The following is a 26750-nucleotide window of genomic DNA, read 5'->3' on the forward strand; positions in this document are numbered from 1 at the left end:
TAAGTACTGTTAGGGAAAGCTAGATAACTGTTAATGGAAATGTTGTTTAAGATTATTAGCTTTGTTATAACAAAATAGGCGATACTATCCTTTCTATTCTAGCCTTTAATCACACAGTCACTGGGATCCAAAACTCAGAGTGTGGAGATAACAAAAACAGACACTGAAGGTAAAATTAAAGGTAAGTTTTTGAATGAAATGTTCATGTTGAGTAAAGCATGCTCAAATTATTATTAGATTTGTTGAAGACACTTGTTACATTGTACTACTTCATCAGAGTATTAAATCCTCCTAGATGTGAACACCATGAGGTCAAAGATTTTTGGATGTTTTGTTCATTGATGTATCCAGTACAGTTAGAACTGTGCCTGGAACAGGTAGGCACAAAGTAACTATTTGAATGAATGATTAGTAAACTTTGTATTTAATTCAGCATGAAGTAAATTGGCTAAAATTATTGAAATCATCTCTGAAAGCTTCTAGTGTTCATTTCTTTAGACAAAATGGAGGCTTAATAAGTATTTGAAAGAAGTAATTTATATATAAACTTTATTTACGTTTTTCATTTTAGCTAAGGAATACTGTAGAACACTATTTGCCTATGAAGGTACTAATGAAGACGAACTGACTTTTAAAGAGGGGGAGATAATACAGTTGATAAGTAAGGTGAGATACTTCTCAAGTTTTTAAGTGAATAACTTAATTTATTCATAGAAATATTTTTTCAGTAGTCTTCCATTCACACTAGAAGGTAAGCTATGAAAGACCTGGGACTTTATCATGTTTATTTCTGTGACCTGAGAACCTGGCATATAGTAAATGATCAGAAAGTTTTTTTTTAAGCAAATGTTTATCTATTATTGTTATAATTGATGTATTAGAAATTATTTTTACCCTCATGTTGTGGGGAAATATATTTTTTTAGTAGGATCTGAAAGTCTGCTTAAGGTCTTTATTTTTTCCTTATAAAAATAATGGAATTCAGCGTTGTCTTATTTTGTTGCTAACTTTTTTTCTTATTTAGACATAACCACTATTATCCTTATTCTTCATTTTGCGGTTTAGGAGACTGGAGAACCTGGCTGGTGGAAGGGTGAACTGAATGGTAAAGAAGGAGTATTTCCAGACAATTTTGCTGTTCAGATAAATGAACTGGATAAGGACTTCCCTGTAAGCTTTTCTTTTTCAGTGATGATGATAAGTTAAAAAACCTTTTGCCAATATTTCTTAAAGGAACAAGTTTTTTACATAGTTACTGAGTAATTTTCCAGGAATTTCAGATTTATATAATCAGGTAAAAAGTTATTTGAATTGTGGTGAAACAAAACAATGTATCACTTCTGTGTTTTGTTCCTGTTTTTCTTTTCCTTTGACTAAAAATTAACTTATACTTTATTACTTTATTATGATTAAAAGAAAAAAGACTGGCTGTACTATTTAGACAAGTTAGCACTTGACTGTAAGTCATTAATTTTATTGAAAATTTTTATTTTAAGGTACTGTTGGTTACTGTTACTCTGTCACTGCATTTTTGGGACAGTGAGAAGGCTTTATTTAGCCTCCTTACAGGATTTAATGTATCGATCTCACTTCTCACAGTGAATAAAGTGAGATTGAGTTAGCGATCTTTCGCTTTTCTACAACGTGATCCCTTTTTTTCGCCTATGGAAGGATTAATGAATTTTTAAACAAGAGGAAAAGATTTACACAGAGAGCTGGCAAACCCCAGCAAGGCAGTCTGCCATATTTAATTTAAGCCAGTGCAGAAATCTCTAACCTTTGCAGTCTTTTATTTAAAGTAAATTACAGAAAGATAATGTATGAAGGCTTACACTGGCTGAGATTCTTCCTTTGCTAAATTTCTTTCATTATTAATTCAACAGGCTTCAGATGTGCTTTATTTTTACACGCTTCGTATTTATACTCTTGTTAATGAACCCATTTTCTTTTTTTGGCTTTTATTAGATGTTCATGGAGCACTGATTATCAATTATTTTTAATTTGGAAAAAAGCAAATTCACAAACTTAGAAATATGTTTAAAGGTTTTTAAGGCAAAAATGAGTGAATGCTTGTAAACCCAAGAGAATTTTAATAAATTGAAACATAGACCTTTGCCTTTATGTTCTTTTTGAGAGTCCTGAATAATCAAAAGTGAAAGCTCTATATATTTATTAGATATTCCTCTTCTTTTAAAATAAAGTCTCTTTCCCTGACAGGTAAAGAGAGGTAAAATGGTGCATAAAAATCTTAAAATCTTAAAAAAACAATGTTTTTGCTCATCATTAAGATTTTTTAAGTTTATCTAAGTCAGTGATAATTTTTGAAATATTTGAATTTTGATCAAAGAGGCATTTGTTTAGGATAAATTTTTTGTCTGTGATCTTTTGTGGAGTTGTTTGGATCTTATCATTTTATAATTTCTAAAATTATAAATTATAGCAGGGATGGGGTAAGGAGAAGTATTATGTAACTTAGATTATTTATGATCAGAGTTTAACTATAAATATTTAATATGTAAGTGTTTTATTGTTTTCACAATTCTTATTTTAATAGAAACCAAAGAAGCCACCACCACCTGCTAAGGGTCCAAGTAAGTAAGAAACAAATTATTCAGTTTTCTGTTTTTTATATTTTTAAGTTCTACTGCTATTGCTAAGTCACCTCAGTCGTGTCTGACTCTGTGCGACCCCATAAGTGGCAGCCCAGCAGGCTCTGCCGTCCCTGGGATTCTCCAGGCAAGAACACTGGAGTGGGTTGCCATTTCCTTCTCCTTTTTAAGTTCTAAAATGATGAAATTGGGTCTTCTGTAAATCATTTATTTTTTGTTAGCAAAAATTAAATGCTATGACAATATATAATTTTTAAAAATATATGAAAATTGAGTGTTCATATGTATTAATATATATCAGTATTTTTTAAAAGTACAAACCTTATAAAATTGGAATTTTGAAAATAATTTGGATGTTTTATGACATTTTGAGTTAAGAAAATTGACTAAGCTTAAATCTTAAATATTTACCTAGCTGATAAGTTTTCAGATGCAGTCCATTTTTCAGTGTCACTAACAAGTACTGATTTATTTATATACTCTTCAAAGAGTATGATAATGCTTAAGCAAACTGGAAGAGTTCTGTTTTTCCTTTTTAAACAGTTGAATAAATAATGAGTACCTAGAAGTGTTTTCCAGAGTTAATGTTTTATAATCTGACTCTATTTCTTTAAGTTATAGCCCATAATTTCTAATTTTTAAATGTGAGTCCAATTTTTTTTTTCCTTGAAAGATTTGCTGGGTTTTTTTTTGAGTAATACAAGTCCTTCCCTCCTCCATAGTTTCAGCTTTGTGTTTGCTAACCTTAGAGCAAGGATACCTTAAAGGTAATTTTTGTAGAAGCTGACATTGGAGAGTTTTTAGCCACTAGTCATACTGGGCTTTTAAAATTAATTAAAATTAAATAAAATTTAAAAGCTAATTCCATAGTTGCAGTAGCAGCATTTCAGGTCTCAGTGGTCAGTATTAGACCATACAAAAACAGAGTATTTCCGTCATTACAGAAAGTTCTGCTGAGCAGTGGTATTGTAGAGGATGTGAGCTCCTTCACTTGATAGAGTAGGAACTGAGACCACAGAGCTGTCACTTACTCAAGATGATAGTGGCAGCTTCAGGTTTAGACACAGAGTGATTGCAGTGTATCGTTCATTCTGTTAAACCATGTTTTCATCTTACGTTATTTTTTCGACTTTTGCTTTTTAATAGTGCTCTAAAACTATCTTTTTTTTTTTAAAGTATTAACTTTATTCCCCCTTTTAGTTTCAAAGCCTGAGCTGGTAGGTACCGAGAAGAAGTATTTTCCCACAAAGCCTGAGGAAAAAGGTGAGGTGATTTCTTCCAATATCAGAAAAATAATTATTCTTTTCATTATCATTGTACAGAAAAATGTATCTCCACATTGACTCACTGACACTGATTTTTAACAGGTGTTCATTATGTATTTGGAAATTCTTAGGGTTTTCTGGGAGGGAGTTTGTCCAGATCAATAGGAAATTAAGGTTTTACTCAAACTGATACCAATTTACATTCATGAAAAAGTTATACCATCACTTCAGTAAGGATATAGCATTTAATCAGTTATTTCTAATAATGTGTAAGAAAACTAAATATTAAACAGTTATACTCTTATTATTTTCATGGTGTCCCAGTTGAAATATATTAAAATTTTTTTTTCTTAGGTGTAAGAGTGAGGTCTTACCTAAAACATGGAAGTGATTTATTATGTATTGTTTGGTTTTCACTGTGTATATTTATCATGTAAACTAGGAAAGGTATTCCAAGGTACCTTATGCATTTTGTTTGAAAACGTCACGTTTTGTTATTGTTAATACTTGCTTCTCCTTGTACACAAGATCTGCAGTGGTTGCATCTAGTAGAGTAGGTTATATATACTTGCAAAAAACTAGAATACTGTTACAGAATACTTTTGTATCTACTGCCAGTGTTGATTCTACTTCCTGTCCTTGTCTCTTGCTTAAAATGTTAATGTATTCTCTTAACTTAATGATTTCTCTTGTTTCAGTCCCTATTCTGGCTTCTATTTCACGTTGTTACCAGATTAATTTTTAAAGTTTTTTTTTTTAATTTATTTAGAAGTTTCAGAATCACAGCAGAGTTGAGCAGGAAGCACAGAGTTCCCGTATCCTCCCTGCCCTAGGCATGCCCAGCCTTCCCCTCTATCAGTGTACCCCACAGTGGCTCACTTGTTGCAAGCAGTGCACCTCCGCTGACACAGCATCGTCCAAAGTCCATAGTTTACATTGGGGGTCACCTCTGGCGTTGTCCATCTCATGAGTTTGGACAAATGTGTAATTGTGCTATCATACAGAATCGCCTCGCCTCTTTAAAATTCTTCTGTGTTCTGTGCTTTCCATCCCTCCCTTCCCCCAACTCCTGAAGCTGCCCATCTTTTAATTTTCTCCCTAGTTTTGTGGTTTCCAGAATGTCATGTAGTTGAAATCATACACTCCGTAGCTTTTTCACATTGTCTTCACTTTGTAATATTCATTTAGGGTTTATTGATGTCCTTTCATGGCTTAATAGCTCATTTCTTTTCAGTGTTGATTAATATTCCAGTGTCTGGATGTACCACAGTTTATCCATTCACTTACTGAAGTTGGTTTCAGGTTTTGGCAGTTATGAATAATGCTGCTGTAAAACTTGTGCAGTCTTTTTGTGTGGCCATAAGTTTTCAGTTCACTTGGGTAAATACCACGGGGTGTAATTGCTTGTTCATATGGTAAGAGCGTGTTTAGTTTTGTAAGAAATCTTTAAATTGTCTTCCAAAGTGTCTGCACCATTTTGCACCCCCACCAACAATAAATGAGAGTTCCTGTTGCTCCACATCCTGGTCCACATTTAGTGTTGTCAGAAAATGATCCCAAATTACATTTTTGGTTTTATCTTCTACTTTATTCACTAAATGTAGCAACCACACTTTTGACTTTGAATGTGATACACCTTCATAGCTTTATTTCTTTCTCACGATCTGTGCTCACCATGGAAAGTTTTTATATCTTCAACTCTCCTCCTTTTTTTTTTTTTGCATTTGAGATTTTTAAATTTAGATGCAAAGATATTTCTTGATTAGTCTTGTGATATAGCTAGCTATTGTTAGGTCCACATCTTGGATCAGTTTATTTTGGTACTTGGTTATAATATCTGTCCTACATGAAAAACTCATACAAAGATATATAGAACCATCATATATATATGTAGTCCCCTTTATCAAGTAGGTAAGAGTTTTGTTAAAATAAGGTGGTGACTTTATATATTTCCTGAAATCAATCAGTTGATCTTATAAACAAAGTGGAAGGTAACACATTTTTATTATATTTATTTTTTCAAAATCTTTGTCATGAGGAAGTGACAGGGACTGAATTTGCCCTCCTGAGTTAGACAACTAGGAAGCTGGGTAAAATATATTTAACAGTGGTTTCAGACATTGGATAGCAGGTAACATAGGGCTGTTATCACTGAGAGAAGTTATCATTGAAACCAATGAGCAAACCCTAACCCAGCTTATTGTCTAAGCAGTTTTCAGGCAGCAGAAAGAAAATGGTTTTACTTATGTGTGAATGGAGTCCCTGAGGAAATGAGAGAGAGAAGGGACAGAAAAAAAATATGTGAAGAAATAATGGTTGAAAAATCTTTAGATTTGGAAGAAACTTGAAGCCCACAAATCCAAGTTGCTCAGTGAACTCCAAGCAGAAAAAACAGAAAGGAAATCATCTTAAGGCACATCATAATAAGTTCTGTGAAAAGCAGTGATAAAGAGAAACACATAAAGAAAATAACTGTCAACCTTGAATTCTATACCTAGCAAAATTACTTTTCAGGCAGTGGAGGCAAAGTTAAAACTTGGAGATAAAATCTGAGAGAATGCTTGGCTAGTAGACCTGTATGTACTACACAGGGACAGTTTAAAGAGGTTCTTTTTGGCAGAAGGAAAATGATCCTGTGTTGGCATTTGGATGTACACAGAGTAATGAAGAATGCCAGAAGTGGTAATTATGTGAATGAATAAAAAAGACCTTTCCCCCTTTATCTCTTAAATGTTATCAAAACCACCAAAACTCTTCATTGAAAAAATTTTAAAGCTTACTATGAAGTGTTGATTTCAAAGTTTAGGTGTACAAATGTAAGAAATTTTTAAATAAGTGAAACAAGACAAATACAACAAGGAAAGCAATTCTTAATATTTTGAAAATGTTCTCCTTAACCTGGCATGACTTTAATCTGTTGCAAGAAATAAGAAGAATGTCAGTGCTTTGCCTATGAACTAGCATTCAGGGAGAGCCAGTATCAATTCAGAGGGTCTGACTATTATAGCCATAGATTACATTATTTCTTTAAAAAACAAACATAAGTTTATCTCTCTCTCTTGTTCCAGAGGCAACAGAGAGAACTTTTTCAAACCATAGCTAGGGCCACTTGGAGGAGCCTTAGCCTTCTGACAGGAGATACAGTGTATTCCTCCAGTGTGTGTTCCTGACTTCTATCTCTGTCTTTTGATCTCCATTTCACAGAGCATGTCCTTTGAAAATCCCTGCCTTACTGATAAGGATAAAAAAAAGTTTATCATAGCATCGTTTACATTGACCCTCAATTGGAAAGAGCACAAAATGTCTATCGGTAGTTGAATGGATAAATAAATTGAGGTACATTCATGTGCCAGGATACAGTGTAGCATGTGTGTGTGTTAGTCATTCAGTCGTGTCTGACTCTGTGACCCCATGGACTGTAGCCTGCCAGGCTCCTCTGTCCATGGGATTCTTCCGGCAAGAATATATAGCATAGCAACAAATGAATACAATAGAGTTTCACACAGCAGCATATTATGATTTCATTGGTATAAACTTAAAATACTCGGAAGTGATCTGTCGTGTTGGAAGACACCTTTGGATTGGAGCATTGAGGTGGTGATTGGAAAGGGGCATGAAGAGAAGGAACTTAACGTGTCTAAGGCTTAGTTCTTGGCTAGAGTGGTGGTTACTCAGATGTGTTCCTGTGATGATAGCTCCTTGACCTTTGTACTTAGACTTCTGAAAATACATCACATTCCATTTCAAGTCACTTCAGTGAGATAAATATGGATATATATATTTTTTTGTCCTAAACTTTTCTAAAATGTTAGGAAAGTAGAATCAATTAAGGATATACTTCTACTTTTTGCAGAGTACTGTGTTTTTCTCTAAAGCATTTCCAAGTGACCACTGATGTCATTTTGTATATAACTATGCCTTTTTGATGACAAAATTTTTATTCACATGACATGATATTGTTTTTAATTTTTTTCCTCAGCATATTTTCTTAACCATCTCATAAAATTATTAAGTGAAATGGTACTAATAAAATTCCTAATATAATGATAAGAATTATAAATATAAGCCTGTCATTTTCTTATCGGCAACTAATCAATCTAGCCTCAGTTTTTCAAAAAAAATTTTTTGTCATCATGATTATTTTTAAATAAATGGCACTAGAGTTCCTACTCATTTTTAGATCCCTATACTTCAGTTTCAGAAAGTGGACTGGATTTATTTCTAGATAATGTTGTTTTCTGCTTAGAGTGAATTATACATGATTATGTTGGAGTAGAATACCAACCCTGAAAGCAAAGGATGGTGGGAAGACAGTAAGAAGCAGGCAGTATTTGCTACTCAGAAGATTATCAGTGCTCCTCCTTCCTACCAAGGTAGAGTTTTTTAAAATGATAGTTTAAGTTTAAAGTGGCTCAGACAGTAAAAAATCTGCCTGCAATGCAGGCTACCCAGGTTCTATCCTTGAGTTGGGAAGATCCCCTGGAGAAGGGAATGGAATGGCTACTGTACTCTTGCCTGGAGAATTCCATGGACAGAGGAGCCTGGAGGACTACAGTCCATGGGGTCGCAAAGAGTCCTACGTAACTGAGTGACTAACACTTCATAAATAATTTAAAGTTAAATTATAACTTTAAAACAGATAAAATAGTGTACACATACATGAATAGTGTCTCTTTTTGGTTCACACCTTTCTCGTCTGATATTAGCTTTAAAAATAGTTCTGATTGTTAGTAAATTTCTAAATATGTTCAAATAATAGAAAAATCAGATGAAAAATCGGTGCTGGAACAGAAACCTTCTAAACCAGCTGCTCCACAAGTCCCACCCAAGAAGCCTGCTCCGCCTACCAAAGCCAATCATTTATTGAGATCTGGAGCAGTGTACCCAAAGCGACCTGAAAAACCGGTTCCTCCACCACCTCCTGTAGCCAAGTAGGTTTTATCTAACTTTAAATTAGTTTATTGATTTACTTGCTTTTGATATAATTTTGACTCTAATGTCTTTTTAAATCCCAAAGTTATTGTTAAAGTCCTTGCTTTACATTTTTTTCGTATAGACTGTAATCTGTGTTAAATGTTATTAATCTTATGTTCACTCTAGGCAGATATACTTATGTTAAACTGTTTTATTTACATTTCTTATTTTATTATAATTGGTCTTAGGGTAGAGGTTTATGTTTATGGAAATAATTTTATAGACAAAAAAGAAAAACCAGTATTACACATAACATCTTTAGTGTCATTAAATCACAATGTTAAAAGATGGTCATGCTTCAAATACAAATGATTTTTGCATGTGTTTGATTTTTCTCATTTCAGGATTAATGGAGATGTTTCTACCAGTTCATCAAAATTTGAAGCTGAGCCAGTATCAAAACCAAAGCTAGATTCTGAACAGTTACCACTTAGACCAAAATCAGTAGACCTAGATTCATTTACAGTTAGAAGCTCTAAAGAAACAGGTAAGTTAACATGTGAAAAGATGGTGCATAAAAAATAAAAAAGTGCAAATACGGTTTTCAGAAACTACTGAAAATAAGATTTGTATGTGGGTATAGTGGAAATTAATTAACATTTGTTTAAAATCTCTCAAGCCAAAATAGAAAATGAAACTGAAAGAATATAAATGGACAAAATATTTATGGTTCACATAAGCTTTCTCACTGGTCAGAGAACTGAGATGGATATTAAAAGATCAGCCGTCTATCGTTCTATCCCTTCATAGTGGAATGACCATACCACCTAACTTGGGCAGATATGAATGAACTAGACTTTCAGTGCCATGCTAGATTATATTTAAGAAGAATATTTTTCTTTTCCCACTGAAATCTCCAAATGCTGTTGTTTCCAGTTCTGAAAAATAGAGTTTTCATGACTCTCTATCTATATATATAGCAAGGTTTACTTTTTTAGCTAAATATTACTCCTTCAGTTTTAGGACTGATTTTTAGCCCATTAATCCTCTTTGTCTCCTGGTCTTTTATACTTTTCAGTTATAAAATGAAATACTGAGAGGTCATTTTCCTTTTTCTTTTTGCATCAGAGAAGTCTAGATAAAGTCTAGATAAAGGTCTCACTGTTAAAAGCATCACACAGTCATTACTTTGTGATAATGGTTGTTTTGTAGCAGTTTGCATTTGTTCTTTAGTTTTTTAACATTTTAAACACATTTTCTCATATATATTCTTAGGTTAACACTGACTCTAAGGAGCAGATGCCATTTTTCCCTATTTTGCATGTAAACAAAGTAAGTTACAGTTACAGCAAATGTTCAAGATCACTGTAAACCAGAAGGGGACTCTTTAAATCCCCTTAAAGTTCTCTGGTATTTCCTTAAATTTTTTTTTTTATGTCTTAATGTATTTTTTAGCTTCAGGTTAACATTTCTTTACATTTAAACTTGAAGGCCAGTTACACTGAAATTTTTTTATCACTGTATTGTAAAATGTGCTTCCTTTCTGATTTTTAAGGTGACTGTATTTTTCTTCCTTCTCTTTAGTTTGGGAGTACAAAATCTCTGACTTTAGCATAGCCTCCTATAGTTTTTTAATTGGAATGTCTTATAGATCTTTCATCATTCATCATATATTTAGATCCTGCCTGATCTGGATAAAGTCATATTTATCAATAATTTCTGGAAATTGAGATATTGATTGTATTTTAGAGACATTCACTCAAATATATTCAGTATGTTTTTTTGGTAAAAAAATTGTTCTTATTTACTGGTAGTTAAATAAAAACAAAAATCATCTTGATATTTTTTTAAAAATCCTCTAATTTTTTTAAAAATTGAGGTTAGTAGTAAAAAATATAATTCTATTAATTCTTACTATTTTCTGTTTGATTTTAAATGTAGCTAGAAATATGTTTTCAATAGTAAAGAAAAAATTAAACACAAACTCTGGATATCAAAAATCCATTGGTATTATCTTTTGAATTTCCACAATTTTCTGCAGTCTTTTATCACAGAAGTTCTGGATTTTGATTAGTCTCTTTGGTAGTTGCAAGTGTAATGTTTAGAGCTTCCCCCCCACCCCTGTATTTTTTGTTACTTTGTATCACTCTTTAACATTTGCTCTATTTAATTTCCTCTCAGTCTTGGAAATAACCAAAAAAATTTTATGTAAATTAAAACAAATTTTTCACTTTTTTCCCAAAACCTTCTTTACATATGACTACTAGCAAGTTTTATTTCCTTGACTTGTGTGACTACTGGTAGTTGAAAAGTTCTGTTTTTTCCCTTTGTTTTCTTGGTCCCATTTCTTGTCTTATATCCATAACCATTATTTATTCTTCATTAAAAATTAGAGTCTTTGTGGAATAGGGTTTGAAATGTTCTGATTTCTAGTTAATTGTTTTGTTGAAATGAATAAGTAATTTAGAGGTGCTAAGACTTATATATGGTCAAAAAACTAACAGCTAACTTCCAAGCTGTAGTCTTTGTATCTTCCACTATCACACTGCCTTTGGTGTATTGCACTTAAACACTGTGAAGTTCAGAAAATATAGATTTTGGAAACTGAGTTCATAATAAGTAGCAAACATTTACTGAGCAGGTGTGTATCCGCAGTAGAGTTTTTGGCACAAGCAGTATGCTAAGATAAAAGGCATTGCTGCTGACAGCAAGTGGTTTCAAGCATCAGATCAGAGGCTTCTTATTTCTTTTTTGTTGTTGTTGAGTGGTAAACACTTTAAAAAGTGAACTTGCATCTAAGCTAGAATTCAAACCAAAAGAAAACACTGTACCCTGAAATGTAGAATTTACCTGGGAAATAAGGGCAGTAATTAAAAATTTTTATTTTCTAACAATAATTTCCTTGATAATATCATTATAGAGAGTATCACATAGGCACAGTTGAATTTTCATTTGTTTATGTGGGAGGTTTTAAGTGTTATACTGAGTTGTATTTTTATGGTGAGATATTTAAAAATAATATTTGGCATTTTTTTTCCTGTTATACCAGAATTAAAATTGCCTGTCTTATTGTAACTACTATCATGTGCTGAGGACTAAAACTTGACTACAAGGTGGTTTAATTTCAGTTGCAACTGTGTCAATGAGTTGTTAATATGTTGATTTATTACTCTGACCTCTAGTTTTAGTACTAAAACATCCTTTTAGAAATTGTCTTGGTGTTGAGTAATTTTTTAAAAGGCTTCTTTCTAGTTTAATGTATGTTGAAATTAATAGTAATCATAGTTTTTCCTTATGAAACACAAAAGAATAAATCTAAAATCTAATACACATCTTACTGTAAGTTTAGATAAACTGCAATATCTGCTAAACATGAAATGGTTCTATTCATTTACGACTGTTCCTTTTTCCTGCTTTGTAAAATAATTTTTTTGGTTTAGTCTTTTTTCTAGACATTCCTATCCTTGACTTTTCTTTCCAGATTTTGTTTCCTAGCCTGTTTGCCATGTTTCCCTTCTTACGTGTCAGGAAATTATCCTACCTTTCTCCATTTTGGTAAGATGACAATTTATAAAAGAAATCAAAGTAATATATTCAGTATAAATAGGTGGTGCACATTGAGTTTTCTTTGTGATTTTACTGAAGTGTACATGTTTGTCTGTCTATTCTAACCCTTTTGGTTTTCCATTTTAAAATAAAATGAAATTCATATTAGAAATTTTTTCTTGATTAGTTTAAAATATTCTTTTGATAAAAGTTTTTTTTTATTGACAACCATAAAAGTCAGTTTCTTTTCTCCCCAAATTTTATATTTCATTTTGATTTTTAAAAATTCCATGTCTTTGGCAATGTGTAGACGTGTACATGGCAGGCAGTGTGATGGCAAGAGTTAAGTGACTGTCATGCCTTTTATGCCATGTGTAAAATATAGATTCACTAATAACACTCTTAGGAAAAATTAAAAGCATTCAAACATATCATGAGTCAGAAATGTGCACTATTTCATTTTACTAACCCAGTGACTTAAATGGAGGACCCGAGAGAGTATTAGAATAGTAAAATTACTTGTCTTGGTGTTGTGGCCCAAAACTGGACATATAGAAGGCATTTTACATGAGCATGATATATAATTTTGTAAATCTTCCTTTCATTTACCTTTTTAATTTCATTTCTCTTCATCTTTTCTTGTGTTTTTATTTCTTTTTCTTTTTGCGTGTTGCTTAAATATGCATTTGAAAATAATCTCCATAGGCAAAAATAACTGGATTATGCTTTTCAAGATTTTTTTGTAGGTTGTTGTCAATATGTATTTATCAGTGTAAAAAGCAATTTCCAACCTTTCAAACTATAGCATATTTTTAACACCTTTTAAAATACTGTTTTCTTTGTTTATGCAAGAATTAACAAATTAGATATTTAGATATATATTTAAACTCAAGATCTCTCACATTATATAATGCATTTTCCATTAAAGCCACTGTGTTTCTTATTATGCTTTGGTGTATACCGAACAATTCAAGACAGAAATCAAACCAAGCATATTAGATTGCATGTTGTGATATATTAGCCTAGTGAACACATAAAGCAACCCCAGAACATGAAGATGGAAAAGAATTAACAGAAGTCAACAAATACTTACAGTTGTTATAGAATGCATATTACCAAGTAGTAGTAACCTCTTCCTGTTTTACCTTTGTGTCTTCTATCACTTTAAAAAAAATTCTCTAAATTATTTAGAATATGAAAATTGATTAAGTTTTAAGGGCAATAATAACTATCTTTGGACTTCTTTTAAGAAATAACAGTTCTCTGACTTTGTGTATCTAAATATTTGACAGAAAGCATTTTAAACTTCCAGGCAATGGCAGCATGAAGAATGATTCCATACTTGGAAGACAAGGCAAAAAGATGCCTGCTGCTGAAATGAGTGATGGCATATTGGCTGCGATTAATATTCTTTGTTTGGAATCTGGGCCAGAGGGAGATTTTAATAATAGTGGAAGTGTCTGGAATTAACCTTAGGGTTCTTATACCACTTACAGATATCTGGGCTTCAAAATTAAAGATCAGGTCCTTCAGCAAGGTTTTCTGAACCATCTAGCAAAAGGGAAGTATTATATACCATTGTTTCAGAGATGCAAATTAACCTAGATTTGTCAAACTCAAGATACTGAATCAAAGGTCAACCAGCCTTTGGTGATGGGAAAGCAGATGGATGATGTATGTAGCATTTTCCCTTGCTATCCGAATCTGCCTTAGATTTATGACTGTTGTCTGATTCCTACACATGGATACTGTCTGAACAGAAGTGCAGTGAAGTATAAACAGGTCAAGGCCCAGCTACAGTATACTATGTACATACATGTATAAAGATATTAAATTACACTTTGTCTTTACCTTAAGAAATGTAGTTGGAAAGCAGGGTTCCAGATAAAATTGAGTTTTTTAGATTTTAATATTAGGATATTACTTGAACTTTAATACACATTCCATGAGTTAATTTTTTGATATGTTGTAATTGAGTTGAAGTAGATTTTTTTTTGTAAGTAAGAACTTAGGAAGACTGGCTTTTTCACACTACTGGCTTCCCTGGTGGCTCAGACGGTAAAGAACCTGCTGGCAATGCAGGAGACCTGGATTCAATCTCTGGGTCAGGAAGATCCCCTGGAGTAGGAAATGGCAATCCACTCTGGTATTCTTGCCTGGAAAATTCCTTGGACTGAGGAGCCTGCCAGGCTACAGTCCACAGGGTCGCAAAGAGTCTGACACGACTGAGCGACTAACACACACACAGCTTATGGTACAGATTCATATCTTTCAGTAAGAACTTTGTTGAGGTCTAAGTCTCTATTGAAGACATGAACTTTATATTGTTGATATCTAAAATGTATCCGGTAAAGAGGATGTTAGTGTTTGAGGGTGAATGTCGTTTTCCAAATGCATATGAAGAGCACAGGTCAACTTGTGAGTCTTAGCGGTACTCTTTCGAATTTTATAGTTTGTTGAAAATACAGAGACAGTTCTTTTTACCTTTTAAAATGTGCGGTTATCTCTTAATATATATGTTTGCTTTTATTCTCCAGATCTTGTAAATTTTGATGACATAGCTTCCTCAGAAAACTTACTACATCTCACTGCAAATAGACCGAAGATGCCTGGAAGAAGACTGCCTGGCCGCTTCAATGGTGGACATTCTGTGAGTTACATTTACTGTTGTGAAGCACAGACTATTTAGCAAATCCAGAGTCCTTCTGAAGATAAGAAAGAGGGAGGATTTATAGTTCCACTGAAGTTTAAAAAATCAGGAAGACAGCTATATGTAAGTGGCCAAGGTTGTATTTAAGAGATATGGGGAAAGAGACCTGTTCATTTCCGCAGAATGTGGAATGGAAGATTACAGAATCAGAAATAGAGTTGTCCTAAGACCATAACCATAGAGCACAGTGTCGAAAGGAGACAGGGGACCTGTGTAATCTCCTTGTCCAACAACAGTAATTAGAATTCAGTGGTACGTGTTCACTTCAGGAAAAAATGAGAGCATTCCCTACCCCCTATAACTTCTTTTTATGCTTTCTGTACATCACCTGGGATACTGGTAGTACTTTAAGTGTTAATATATTTCCTCTTAAGCACTATTATGCTTTTAAATTAACTTAAGTAGAGAAAATTTTTGTTGCTAATAGACAAGCTGTTTTTCCATGCTTATGTTATGCAACTATGTTATTCAGCATGAAATTATGTAACATCCTGTTAACAACAACAGGGATATCTGGAATAGTAGCTGCTGAAAACAGTGATAAAAGTTACTTACTTTATTATCCAGATGCTTACTACCTTTTCTTTCTTTGGTGTTTTCTGTTTCTTGATTTAAAAAAACATCATTCAGCCAACTCAAAGCCCAGAAAAAACCTTGAAATTACCAAAAGAAGATGACAGTGCCAACCTAAAGCCATCTGAACACAAGAAGGATTATTCATGCTACTCTCCAAAGGTGAGGTGAATTGTGGTCCAAGATTTGTCTAATTTGTAGCGTTCTTTGTGAACATCAGAATTAGGGGGTTTAAAAGTGTCTGTTAGGAAGGATTATTTCTTAAGCCAAGAAATAATGCCTACTAAAACTAAATGAAATAATTGCTGTTAAGTTGAAGTTGCGTTGTTCTCCATAGAGCTCTTCTTAGGAGGATACGTGATTTGAACGAAGGACACAAACGCTGCACGTTTCCCGGTTTTAGGGCGTGTGGGTCTGTACGCCTGTTTCATTTCCCATTAAACACGCACTGTTGGCAGAAGCCACCGGCTCTGTACTCCTCGCATCATAGTGAGCTTGACACCATAATAAGCGCTGAATGCACACGGGGAACAACTTGGATTCTTCCATCTGTTCCATGGTGTTGAGGGCCTTTTCTAGACCCTTGCCATTTAATTTAAGATAGTATTACAACAACTGACACACATCTTATGTTTGAGAAGATGATTCCTGTTCCTCAGGTTCATTACAGGGCATCTGACTGCCATTCAGATTATCAGATACACTTTACCTGATTCTCTCAGCTGACAGCAGTCTATTGAAATTTTATCAATACATGCTGTTACCTAAGTGAAATAGGAAAAGGGTATCAGGTCATGGATTCATTTTAATGCCTCTTTGGATTTACTCCATTCTTCGTAATTGCTTTTCATTGAAGCTCTTTGGATATTGTAAACAGTAACTGTTTAATATGAAGGTATCAGTATCAAAGTAGTACCTTAATAATGCTTTTATATTCTTGCTTCTAGATGCTCCACTCGGCAACCATAAGATAAATCTAGTAGATATTTTTCTTAAATGAAACCTTTGACATTTCTCAGAAAAACTCTTAATAATTACAGGTTTATTCTTTGGTCGTTTAGTGGTTTTTTCCCAGTTGTGAACATCAAGCTGCTTTTTTGGATTTTCAAGTTTATCATTCATCTTGGAAGTATTACTTCAGTTATTTATCTCCTTGTGGTAAAAAAAAAATCTTTTGAACTTACTAAATATAAATACAAGTAAAATAAAAATTTTCTGTTTATTATGTTTTCAGCCGCCTGTGCACCTTCCAACACCTTCAAGTACTTCTAAACCAAATACAGCTACTTTTCTAACTCCATTAGAAATCAAAGCTAAGGTAGAAGCAGAAAATTCCTTGGATGAACTTAAAGCTCAGATTGTTGAATTGCTGTGTGTTGTGGAAGCACTGAAAAAGGACCATGGGTAAGTAGCCCTTGTGTTCTTTGAGTACTACTTAACACATGTGTAAAGAGTTCTTCCAAGTTATATCAAGTAAAGGAGTAACCTGCCAAGTTTCTAGTATGAGGAAGTTTGTTTTCAAAGAAATTTTTTAATAGTGTCTCTCTCCTCTTGGCAAAAAGCTTGAATTAGAAAACAGAATTAGAAACTCAGTTATTAATTCTAGTTATTCCAGTTAGGAATCGGAAAGCTTGAATAAGAAAACCTAGCCTGATGGCAAACGAGTGAAAACAGAAAGTAGTAGTTCGATTATAGACTAGGTTCCAGCAGTTTGATTATAGAAAAATGGCCAATAGGCACATGAAAAGATGTTCAACACCATTGGTCATTAGCTCATGCAAATCAAAATCACAGCGAGATACCATTTAATGCCCACTCAGATGGCTATAATAAAAACTATGAGCGATAACAAGTGTTTGCAAGGATGTGAGAAATTGGAATCCTCATGCATTGCGAGTGGGCACGTAAAATGGTACAGCCACTCTGGAAAACAGCCTGACAGTTACTCGGAAAGTTAACTGTCATGTTCCCGTATGATCCAGCAATTCCTCTCCAAGGTATAATGCTGTCCAAGAGAATTGAAGACAAATGTTCAAACAAAAACTTGTACAAAAATCATATATGGTGTTATTCATAATAGCCAAAAAGTCCAAACAACCTAAATGTCCATCAATTGATGAATGAGGAAATAAGGTGTGCTATATCCATACAGTGGAATACCTGACTACAGCCATAAAAAGAAGTGAAGTATTAATACATGTTATAGTATAGATAAACCTTAAAAATATAATTTGAGGCTAGAAATGTCAAACACAGGGGTTACTTAGTCTTAAAAGTATTAACAAATAAGATTCATCTTATTTTGGAACTGGGATGTGTCTGCATGTATATTTGGTTTTCTTCTCAGAGGACTTTGATCACTTTTTGCTAGGGTTGAGTTGGGTATTTATAAAATAAATGGGTTGTGACATCTTACATTTTTGATGCCAAGTATGCTGTTAAGAAATAAGAAATACATGTACAGATTGCCTGTAGATGCTCTTAAATAAGCTGTAGAATGAATAAAAATACTAATGACCTATATTTTAAAGCATATATATCAGATCTTTTAGAAGTCTTTCCAAAGACTATTTTAAAAGTCTTGAATTCCTCTTGGAAAATGAAATAGGAGGGAAAATGACTATATAAAAAGAAGACTAGAAAAATGAAAACATGAGTTATGGGAGAGGAATTGCTGGCTGTAGTTTTTTGTTACTGGTTTGGATTTTGGATTTTAATGTAATATTTAAGTTTGAAAAAAAAGACGTATGTAAAGTTCAGGTTTATTATATTAAAAACTATAATTTGTTTTTCCCCGTGACATATTTTGACATTGATTTTGCCACCTTATTTGAGCTGTGTGTCCTGCTTCGGAAATGGATGATAACTGAATATGGAAAATCACCTGTATTCACTTAAAAGTTTCGTTCTCTCAGGTTGGCCCTGCTTTTGCTGTGTTTTTAACTGTCATTTTGAATTGTTTGAACTAGAGAATTTGAATTTTTTCTAATCAACATGGTTGTTCCCTTTGCAAAGTTTTTCCTGTGTTCTGGGATATCAGCCAACAGATTTGTTCGCCTTAGTCAAATACATTTATTAATCGAAAGACTTAACAGCAATAAATAACTTTGTTTTTTAGGAAAGAACTGGATAAACTACGAAAAGATTTGGAAGAAGAAAAGGAAATGAGAAGTAATCTAGAGGTAATTCATTTCTTCCAGCATTGAGATTGTAGTCAGCATAAACTAGACATGTTTTTTCCAACCCAACTGGGCGATTCGTTCCACCACAAGTTATGCTATCCTGCTTTGGTTGGACACTCCCTACCATGGGTCACCATTTAATAATCTCTTGCTGACTCCCTGCCACATTCCATTCATTCATTCAGCAAATGTATTTGAGCGTTGACTCTTGTCGGCATGAGGCACACGGCATCCACTCTTGAATAAAGCAGACATCGTTCTTGTCTCTTAAAAGTGTCTAGTTCTAGACCTTTTGCCCTCAACTCTGTTTCTCTCTTGACCTGTAGTTTTCTTCACAAACTTTTTTTCCTTTTTTGGCTTGGGGGCAGGAGTAGTGGTAATGGCAATGAAATGGCTTTAGATTTGCTGACTTTGATTTCTCACTGAATTAATTTTACTTTTTAGCTAATGTCATCATCTTCACTCTGCTGATGACTGACAGTTTCACTTATTTATCTTCCTTTTTTTCCATCCTCACTGACTTCTGTCTTCATTTGTATTTTTTTGTGTTTGAGTTTTTTCCTGCATATCTCAGTGTTTCCTCCTTTTCTTAAGAGACTCTTTCCATTTTGTATTTAAGTCTTGTGTCGTCCCTATTTTACCTTACCTTCTTATTTACCCTGTTTCTTTTTGTTCTCACTCTGGAACAGCAAACATGGAACTTGTTAAAAAAAACTTGAGCTCCTCTTCTGACGTAGCCTTGTGACTTTCAGTTCTGAACTGCACATTTGTCAGACTTAGCACTTCCTGAACATTGTCTCATTGGACACATAACAACTTGTAAGCATCATTGTTCCTATTTTAAGAGGGAGGAAACTAGGGTTTAGAGTGATTAAGTCAGCAGTGGAGCTAACATTTTTTAACAGAAGCAGCCAGACTCCAGAATCTTTGCTCTTAGGTATGAAGTTACACGGCTTGAATGAGGAAGTCATTTACCTAGTTTAGTTTTACTTGTTGAGATATTATATGTGAAGGTATTTGGCAGATTATCCAAACTCCATTTTTACTCTTTTATCTGACATGTACCCTTTATTGGTACTCTCCTTTCTTTGCCTGAAAATACTCAATTTCCCTCTTTATTCAAAAAATAAAAAGCCCCCCTTTAGGTCTTGCTACCCTCTTGATCTATAGTTTGCTCTTTTCATTCGTGATTCGTTTGTTGCAAAAGCACAAGAAAAGCATACATTTGCAGTCAGTAATTCTTCACTTTTAATTCATTCCTTAACCCTTTGCATTTTGGGTTTCTGATGGCAACTCCTGTGTGTCTTCAGTTTCTCCAGCACTTCACGTTTCTACTTTTCAAGGTGTGTTCTGGTTTCTGTGACCCTGCATTCTTCTGTCTGACTTCTCATCCGTCCTCACCTGAGTGAGGTGCTCCTGCAGTGCTATCCTCAGCCCTCCTCTCTGTGTATCCACGGTGCTCACCTGTGCCCAGGAGTATGGCGATTAGCTGTGGTGCATCTTCCACTGAAGTCTAGTTCTTCTTTTCCCAGCATCTCTCTTGTGTTTCCAGCCAGTAGTCTTCCTGAATGTTCCACTTAGCATGTCCCCTGTTACCCATAATACCTTCTATTCAGATTCTGATTTTCTGTTTGTGTTGAAAGTTTGTTGCCCTTCTAGTCATGCAGATGTGGAACTTCTGTCTTTTCTAATTCCACTCACTTTTCAGATCTCCTGGCTTTACTCCCAAACTTTCTTTATTCCCGCTGTTTCTGTCCCATTTCTCATGCTCTTAGCTTCTGTTTAATTTGTTTCTCCCATTCTTATCGTGTCTTTCCTCACTCAGTGTTTTTGAGAACTTCCTGTAACTTGCTGAATGAAGTTCAAGCTTATTGACTTGGTATATGAAGTCTTTATGTCCCAATCCTAGTTTATCTTTCTTTGCTCACTTGCTTCTTATCCCCAATTGTCCCTTACAGTTGATTTGCCTGGATTATTATTATTATTATTATTGGCTGTGCTGTGCGGTGTGTGGGATCTTAGTTCCCTGAACAGGGATTGAACCCTTGCCACCGTGCAGTGGAAATGCAGAGTCTTAACCACTGGCCTACCAGGAAAGTCCCTGGTCTGAATTTTTGCTCCCACTATATTTTCATGGGTTGCCCTTTTGTCTCATCTTCTCATGCCCAAGTTCTGTAGATTCTCAAGGCCCTGCTCAAACAGTGACATTCATTGAGTTGGCCACCAGTCTTCTGATTAAAAGCAGTTTTTCTTATTTCAAATTCATATTGTTTAGTTTTATAGGAGATGAATAAGTGATAATTTTCTATCTTATCGCTCTTTATGTTATATACTTATTTTGCCCAGTTTTGTACTGTTGGAGGTGGGTTCTTTTTCTGTTTCATCTTTGCCCATAGCTGTTAGTACAGTGCAGTATACATATTAGATTGCTGACAAATTTTTGTCACTAAATGGTAGGAGATATATAATGTCTTCTAAATGTATGTTAAATTCCCAGTGTAAATCATGGTAGACATTGAAAAAAAATTTTTTTAATGTTTCTTGACTTTTGTTCCTTATATTTTATACATAACAATATTCACATATGGAAATAAGGTATTAATGTTAGCAAGAGGAACTAATAATGCTAAATTTATATATATGATTTAATTTGTCATAAAAATTATGGAAAGTCAAATGAATTATTTGTTTCTTATTTTGAATAATTTCATCTAATTTTTGTTTCCCAGCAAAATCTGCTGTTATTTAGCTTCTTACTGACCTGTGTTATAAATTTTTTTTAATGGGAAATATTTGACCCTTGTATTTGCAAAAGTGTACTTAATAAAGGCATTAGAATTTTAGGATTATAGTTTTAAAGGAGAAACTATATTTTCCTCCAAATTAAAAATAATACTTTGAATTACTATAGCATTAACACTTGTTATTGTTGTTCAGTCGCTAAGTTATGTCCTATTCTTTTGTGACCCCCATGAACGGTAGCCCGCCAGGCTCCTCTGTCGGTGGGATTTCTCAGGCAAGAATACTGGAGTGTGTTGCCATTTCCTTCTGCAGGGGATCTTCCGGACCCAGGGACTGAACCCACATCTCCTGCATAGATAGACAGATTCTTTACCACTGAGCTACCAGGGAAGCCCTAACATTAACATCAGATAGTATTAAATTAGACTGAGGAGTCATACAAAAAACTAGTGATGAACAATGAATATAAACATGCTAAAAGAGAAACTGTAGGTGAAGATTGAGGATATTTTGTTTCACTCCAACGCTGCTAACATGTTTAGCTAATAATCGTCTTAGTCGAAGAATAATACCAGGAAATATCTTGGAATAAGCAAACCCTTCTTGAATGGTTAGGATCCCTTAGGAGATGGTGAGCTTATTGAAATTATACTTTCTGACAGTTGCAAAATGCTCATTGTTTAGTAATGAACTATTTGTCAGAAGTTAGCCATAACATGCATTATTTTTATGCCTTATTGGGGAAAGGGATGATGGGAGAGAGGGATGATGCTGTAAGGAGAAGGTAAGCCCTAAATGTTTTTACATGCAGTGAAAGGTCAAAGATGATCAAAAATATCTCCACTGTGACCTGTCTGTCCTGGGTAGCCCTGCATGGCATGGCTTATAGCTTCATTGAGTTATACAAGTCCCTTCGCCACGACAAGGCTGTGATCCATGAGGGGGATATAATTGGGAAGAGAGTACAAAAACTGTGGCTTTTAAAGCCTTAGACTTTATCAGTATAAGTTCTGCACGGAATCACAAGTGTGGTATTTAATCTCTTTTAGCCTCAACTTAGTTATTTCTATTATGTCAAAATTAAAAACAACTCTAGAGTTATTGTGAAAATTTTGTGAATTTTTCTAACTTTCTTCTTGAGTGTCTTAAATCATGAATTTCTGTTAAGTGAAGAATGTCTTCTACCTAATGGTGAAAATATTTATAACCCATTCACTGGATTTTATATATATTCCTAGGCTTCAAAGGCAACTTAATCTAGAACATACTTGTTTACAGTTGAGGAAGTTGAGACCAAGTGAGGTTAAGTGATTTGCCAATATTATCTAAGCAGTAAGTGAAAAACATAGAACTAAACTGGTCCTGCTTTTTGGGAAAAAAAAAAAATTCTGTACTGACCACTTTGTGTAATTACAGGTATGAGTATATTTCTTAATTTGGTTTCAAGGATGCTCTTGTTCTTTGCAGGGCTAAAGATTTTCTTATAGATCTTCAAATACTCACATTATTTAACATTGTTCTCTACAAAAGCAGCTGTAGCTGCTTATTTTGTTGTTGTCACCTACCACTAAGGAACTTGCATTGTGACATTTTTTTCTGTTGAACCTTTTAAGTGTTTATCACACCATTGGAAATTGGACTTTAGATTGGAAACCAAAATCTGGAGGCTTGAAATTATGATCAGATCTTCACGACTTAGGATAAAATAAACACACCTTACTAAAGTAAAGATTTTTATCTGTTGCTCAATTTATGTCTTGTATTTTAGGTGGAAATAGAGAAGCTGAAAAAAGCATTCCTGTCTTCCTGAGGTGATGTGTACCCAGTGTTCTCAATGTTCCAGGGTTTCAGAAGCAACACTATGAACTTCAACTGAAATAACAAATGCTGATGTTGTGATAAAGAATATGAGTATATGAACTCACATACTATATAAATATAGTATATTATATCTATAGAAAAGTTGTAGGCGGGAGGGTGAATTTTTTTTATATATTTTGTTTTGCCAATACGAAAAAAAAAGAGGCCTTATTTCTTATGTGCTGGGATTGCAAACTTTTTTGTTTAGTTTGCTTTAAAATACTACTGAATCTGTATAAAAAGGAAAGAAAGTCCACAATAGTTTTTTTTTTTATCAAAATTGTAGTATTATTTTTAAAGAGATCTATACTATAAATATGGTGGTATCTTTTCAAATAATCTGTAAAATATATCATTTGAGAGGGACAGTTTAGCTTTATAGTAACTGTAGCCACTACTTTTCCCATAAAACATAAGGGATATAAACTTTGTATATATATATTTTTTATGTTTAGCTTCTTAACCCAGGATTACACTGTTGTGCCTGTTTGTTTGCAGTGCTGTTTATACTCTGGGTGGTGAAATAGGAGTTTCCTAGCTATGAACCAGATTACTCACCCATGCATATAGTAATAACTAATGAAATAATCAAAATAACTTCTTCAACTTTGGGAATATTTTATATTGCTTGCACTATAGGATTCATAAAAGGAATTTAGTTAAAATGTATCAGATTGTTAAATATATTGGGGAAAATATGAGCTACATTTTAAGCTCATATGAGGTCTAAGGAACTAAAAATGTCAATTTAACCCTTAACTTGTTGTGCCTACAAACTACAGCACATATAATATGCAAACACCAGCCTTATTGCTGTACTTCTCTGCTTATTTTACGGGCTCAAATATTAACTCATTTCATGATCTTGTGATTTAATTCTTCATGCCCCTGCCTCTGATTTTTAATAACGGAAATGTAGAAAACAAAACTCCAGAACTTGCAGAACTTCAGCGTGCAGTTTCATACTTTGTGCTATCATTATGTATATACTCAGGTTTTACATTGTGTAATTTACCTGCTAGACTAAACTAACTGATGGAGATGTTTTGGGCTATCATTTAGGTACCAACTTTAAAAAGAGTGTCTAGTAGATCATAAAGCTTATTTAAAACCAAATATAGTTGGCCATTTTCAAAATGCATTTTCACAAAATGGATGAAGAGCAGATTCTTCAGAGTCACTTATGAACACTTGAGCATTTAAAAATGTTACCTACAGATAATATGTCTCAACATGTGAGTTTATATTAAAAGTAGAAATTTGATTTTTTTCGCAAAAAGATTAGACTTTAAGCTTTATTATAGCAAGTGACTTTAAGATTTTAAGTACCATCTATCATGCTTCTATTTTGTATTGTTTAAACCCCCAAACCAATATTTTTCCTTTAAGTTTTAGTCTTATAATACTGAAATCTTGTGTTAATGAAATTTTGTCGTATTGTCTCCAATAAAAGAAAAGTGAAATAGAAAATAATAGAAACTCCAATACATAATTACTTGATGTTAGATCCACAACTTTAGTGCTTTGGGGGAAATCTGATTGTGTACTGAGTGAATACATTTTAACTTTTTAAAGTCTTTGGGCTCTTCTGATGAGGTCACTACTGAACAAAATTGTTTATTCCTCATCTAATGTTTTTAAATGACTTGTCGAATGATTTCCTTCTTAAATAAATTGCATCTAATTTTCTTTTAATATGAAAGTCTTTAGGTAGAAATAAAAACAGTGTATTCTGGAAATCATCCTTCAGCTTGATGACTGTAAAGTCTTATGAAGGGACTCCTTCCCACCCTAATAATAGGGTAGGGGAAGTTTCCAGAGGATTTGAGACTGTTCTTAAAGTTTTTGTTGGTCATTTTCTCACCAGTGCATAAGATCAAGATGGTCATGAGTGCAGAAAGACATTTAAATTTAAAGTGTTTGTTTGCCTCAGTTAGAATTGAAAAATAATAAAGTACCATATCTGTTTTCCTGCCCTTGACCAAATAGTAAAGAAACCCAACAAATTCAAAGGGAAAAACGATTGCTTTAATCTAGCAGTTCACCAGTATTTGTTCTTGATATAGGAGTTTTATTAATTCCTGTAAAGTTCATATCACAAGATGCTGTGTAATAATAATAGCTTTTACTTGAGGATAAATCTTTTTCCCTTTTTTTAATAATGAGTGAGTATCCATGACAGAGTAGAGGTGAACTGCTTGGCATCTGTCTTTGCCAAATTGTTAGTGAATGTGTTGTTCAGGTTTGCTATTCTTTGAAACACATCATATTACTAAATTTTGGAATTATATTTTAATATTAGATGTACTGTGTGTATGTATGCGACCACTAGGCTTCGGTCATACTATAAAGCTGTTACCTCTCTACAAAGTCTAAGTCTGAAGATAGGAAGAGAGAATGGGCCTGGTGTAACAGAGGATTCTCTTTTTATGCTTCTTACTGTGATCACAGAAAAAACAACAACCCAAGTGCTCTCTATATGTATTGGTAAACATTTTATGCTTGCATTTAAACTTGAAATGTATGAACAGAATGAGACAATCAGTTCAAATCAGCAATGAGAAGTGTTAAAATTTAATGGCCTTGTATTGCTGTAGCAATAAAATGACCAAGTGCAATGACTTGATTTAATAAAATCATCTTTTTAAAAGTTGCTGCTATGAATATTTTTAGCCATAAAATTTTACCCTTGTTATAGCCTAACTTGCCTTCAGTAACTATTCTGTAATGCAGTTGGTGTTGTGGTATTCTAACATTCCAAAAACAATAATAATATATATTTATGGGGAAACTCAGAACAGTATACTTCACTGACTTGTTTACAGCTGCTGTAAAAAAGCATGCTTCTCCTTCAAAAAGAAAATAAAGAATAGTATTGCCAGTTGTGTCGGTCTTTACTGATTATTTTTTCATTAACTTCAGCTTATGCTTATTGCAGAGTATGACGAAGATTATTTTATATTACTTTGAGTTTTCCAAATAAAACAGTTTTAGTTGCTCAGTCGTGTCCAGCTCTTTGCGATCCAAATACAACAGGGCAAACAGGAAGATATAAAGGCATTAAAAGTTCTAGACCTGTATGATGTTTCCTGAACCTTTGTGAGTCTTTTATTTCAGTTGGAACTGTGAGATAATTCCTACCTCATAGTACTGGGAGAATTTGAAATGATTTATATGAAGTACCTTACGGAGTGTTTGCCATGGGGTAGATTTTTAAAAAGGGGAGAGGTTCACTTACTCTTCTCAAAAACATCTTGCAGTGATGGAGATGATGTGAATTAGGCAGATGAGAAAGGCACGGTGCATCCTCTTCCCTTGTTTTTGAATGCAGCATCCCTTTCTTTGGAGG

At 33.7% G+C, this 26750-nt stretch overlaps 1 protein-coding gene across 5 annotated transcripts in view; it reads left to right on the forward strand.

Moving 5' to 3' along the window:
- CD2AP (CD2 associated protein) overlaps positions 1 to 26282 on the forward strand; it is a 109627-nt gene extending 83345 nt beyond the window's left edge. For 4 of the 5 annotated variants that reach the window (XM_081519717.1, XM_081519720.1, XM_081519716.1 and 1 more), the window contains 12 exons: positions 103 to 181; positions 572 to 666; positions 1066 to 1170; positions 2555 to 2591; positions 3810 to 3872; positions 8634 to 8805; positions 9193 to 9335; positions 14872 to 14984; positions 15675 to 15779; positions 16852 to 17021; positions 18736 to 18799; positions 23310 to 26282. In XM_081519717.1, the coding sequence (XP_081375843.1) occupies positions 103 to 181; positions 572 to 666; positions 1066 to 1170; positions 2555 to 2591; positions 3810 to 3872; positions 8634 to 8805; positions 9193 to 9335; positions 14872 to 14984; positions 15675 to 15779; positions 16852 to 17021; positions 18736 to 18799; positions 23310 to 23351 (1188 nt within the window). In that variant the 3' untranslated portion in view covers positions 23352 to 26282. Of the gene's footprint in view, positions 1 to 102; positions 182 to 559; positions 667 to 1065; positions 1171 to 2554; positions 2592 to 3809; positions 3873 to 8633; positions 8806 to 9192; positions 9336 to 14871; positions 14985 to 15674; positions 15780 to 16851; positions 17022 to 18735; positions 18800 to 23309 lie in introns of all 5 variants that reach the window. The other variant, XM_081519718.1, reaches the window with a different exon arrangement.
- Positions 26283 to 26750: the final 468 nt, after the last annotated feature.

Source organism: Giraffa tippelskirchi, chromosome 8 (genome assembly GCF_054371585.1).
Source record: "Giraffa tippelskirchi isolate mGirTip1 chromosome 8, T2T-mGirTip1v1.2.pri, whole genome shotgun sequence".
NCBI lineage: Eukaryota > Metazoa > Chordata > Mammalia > Artiodactyla > Giraffidae > Giraffa > Giraffa tippelskirchi.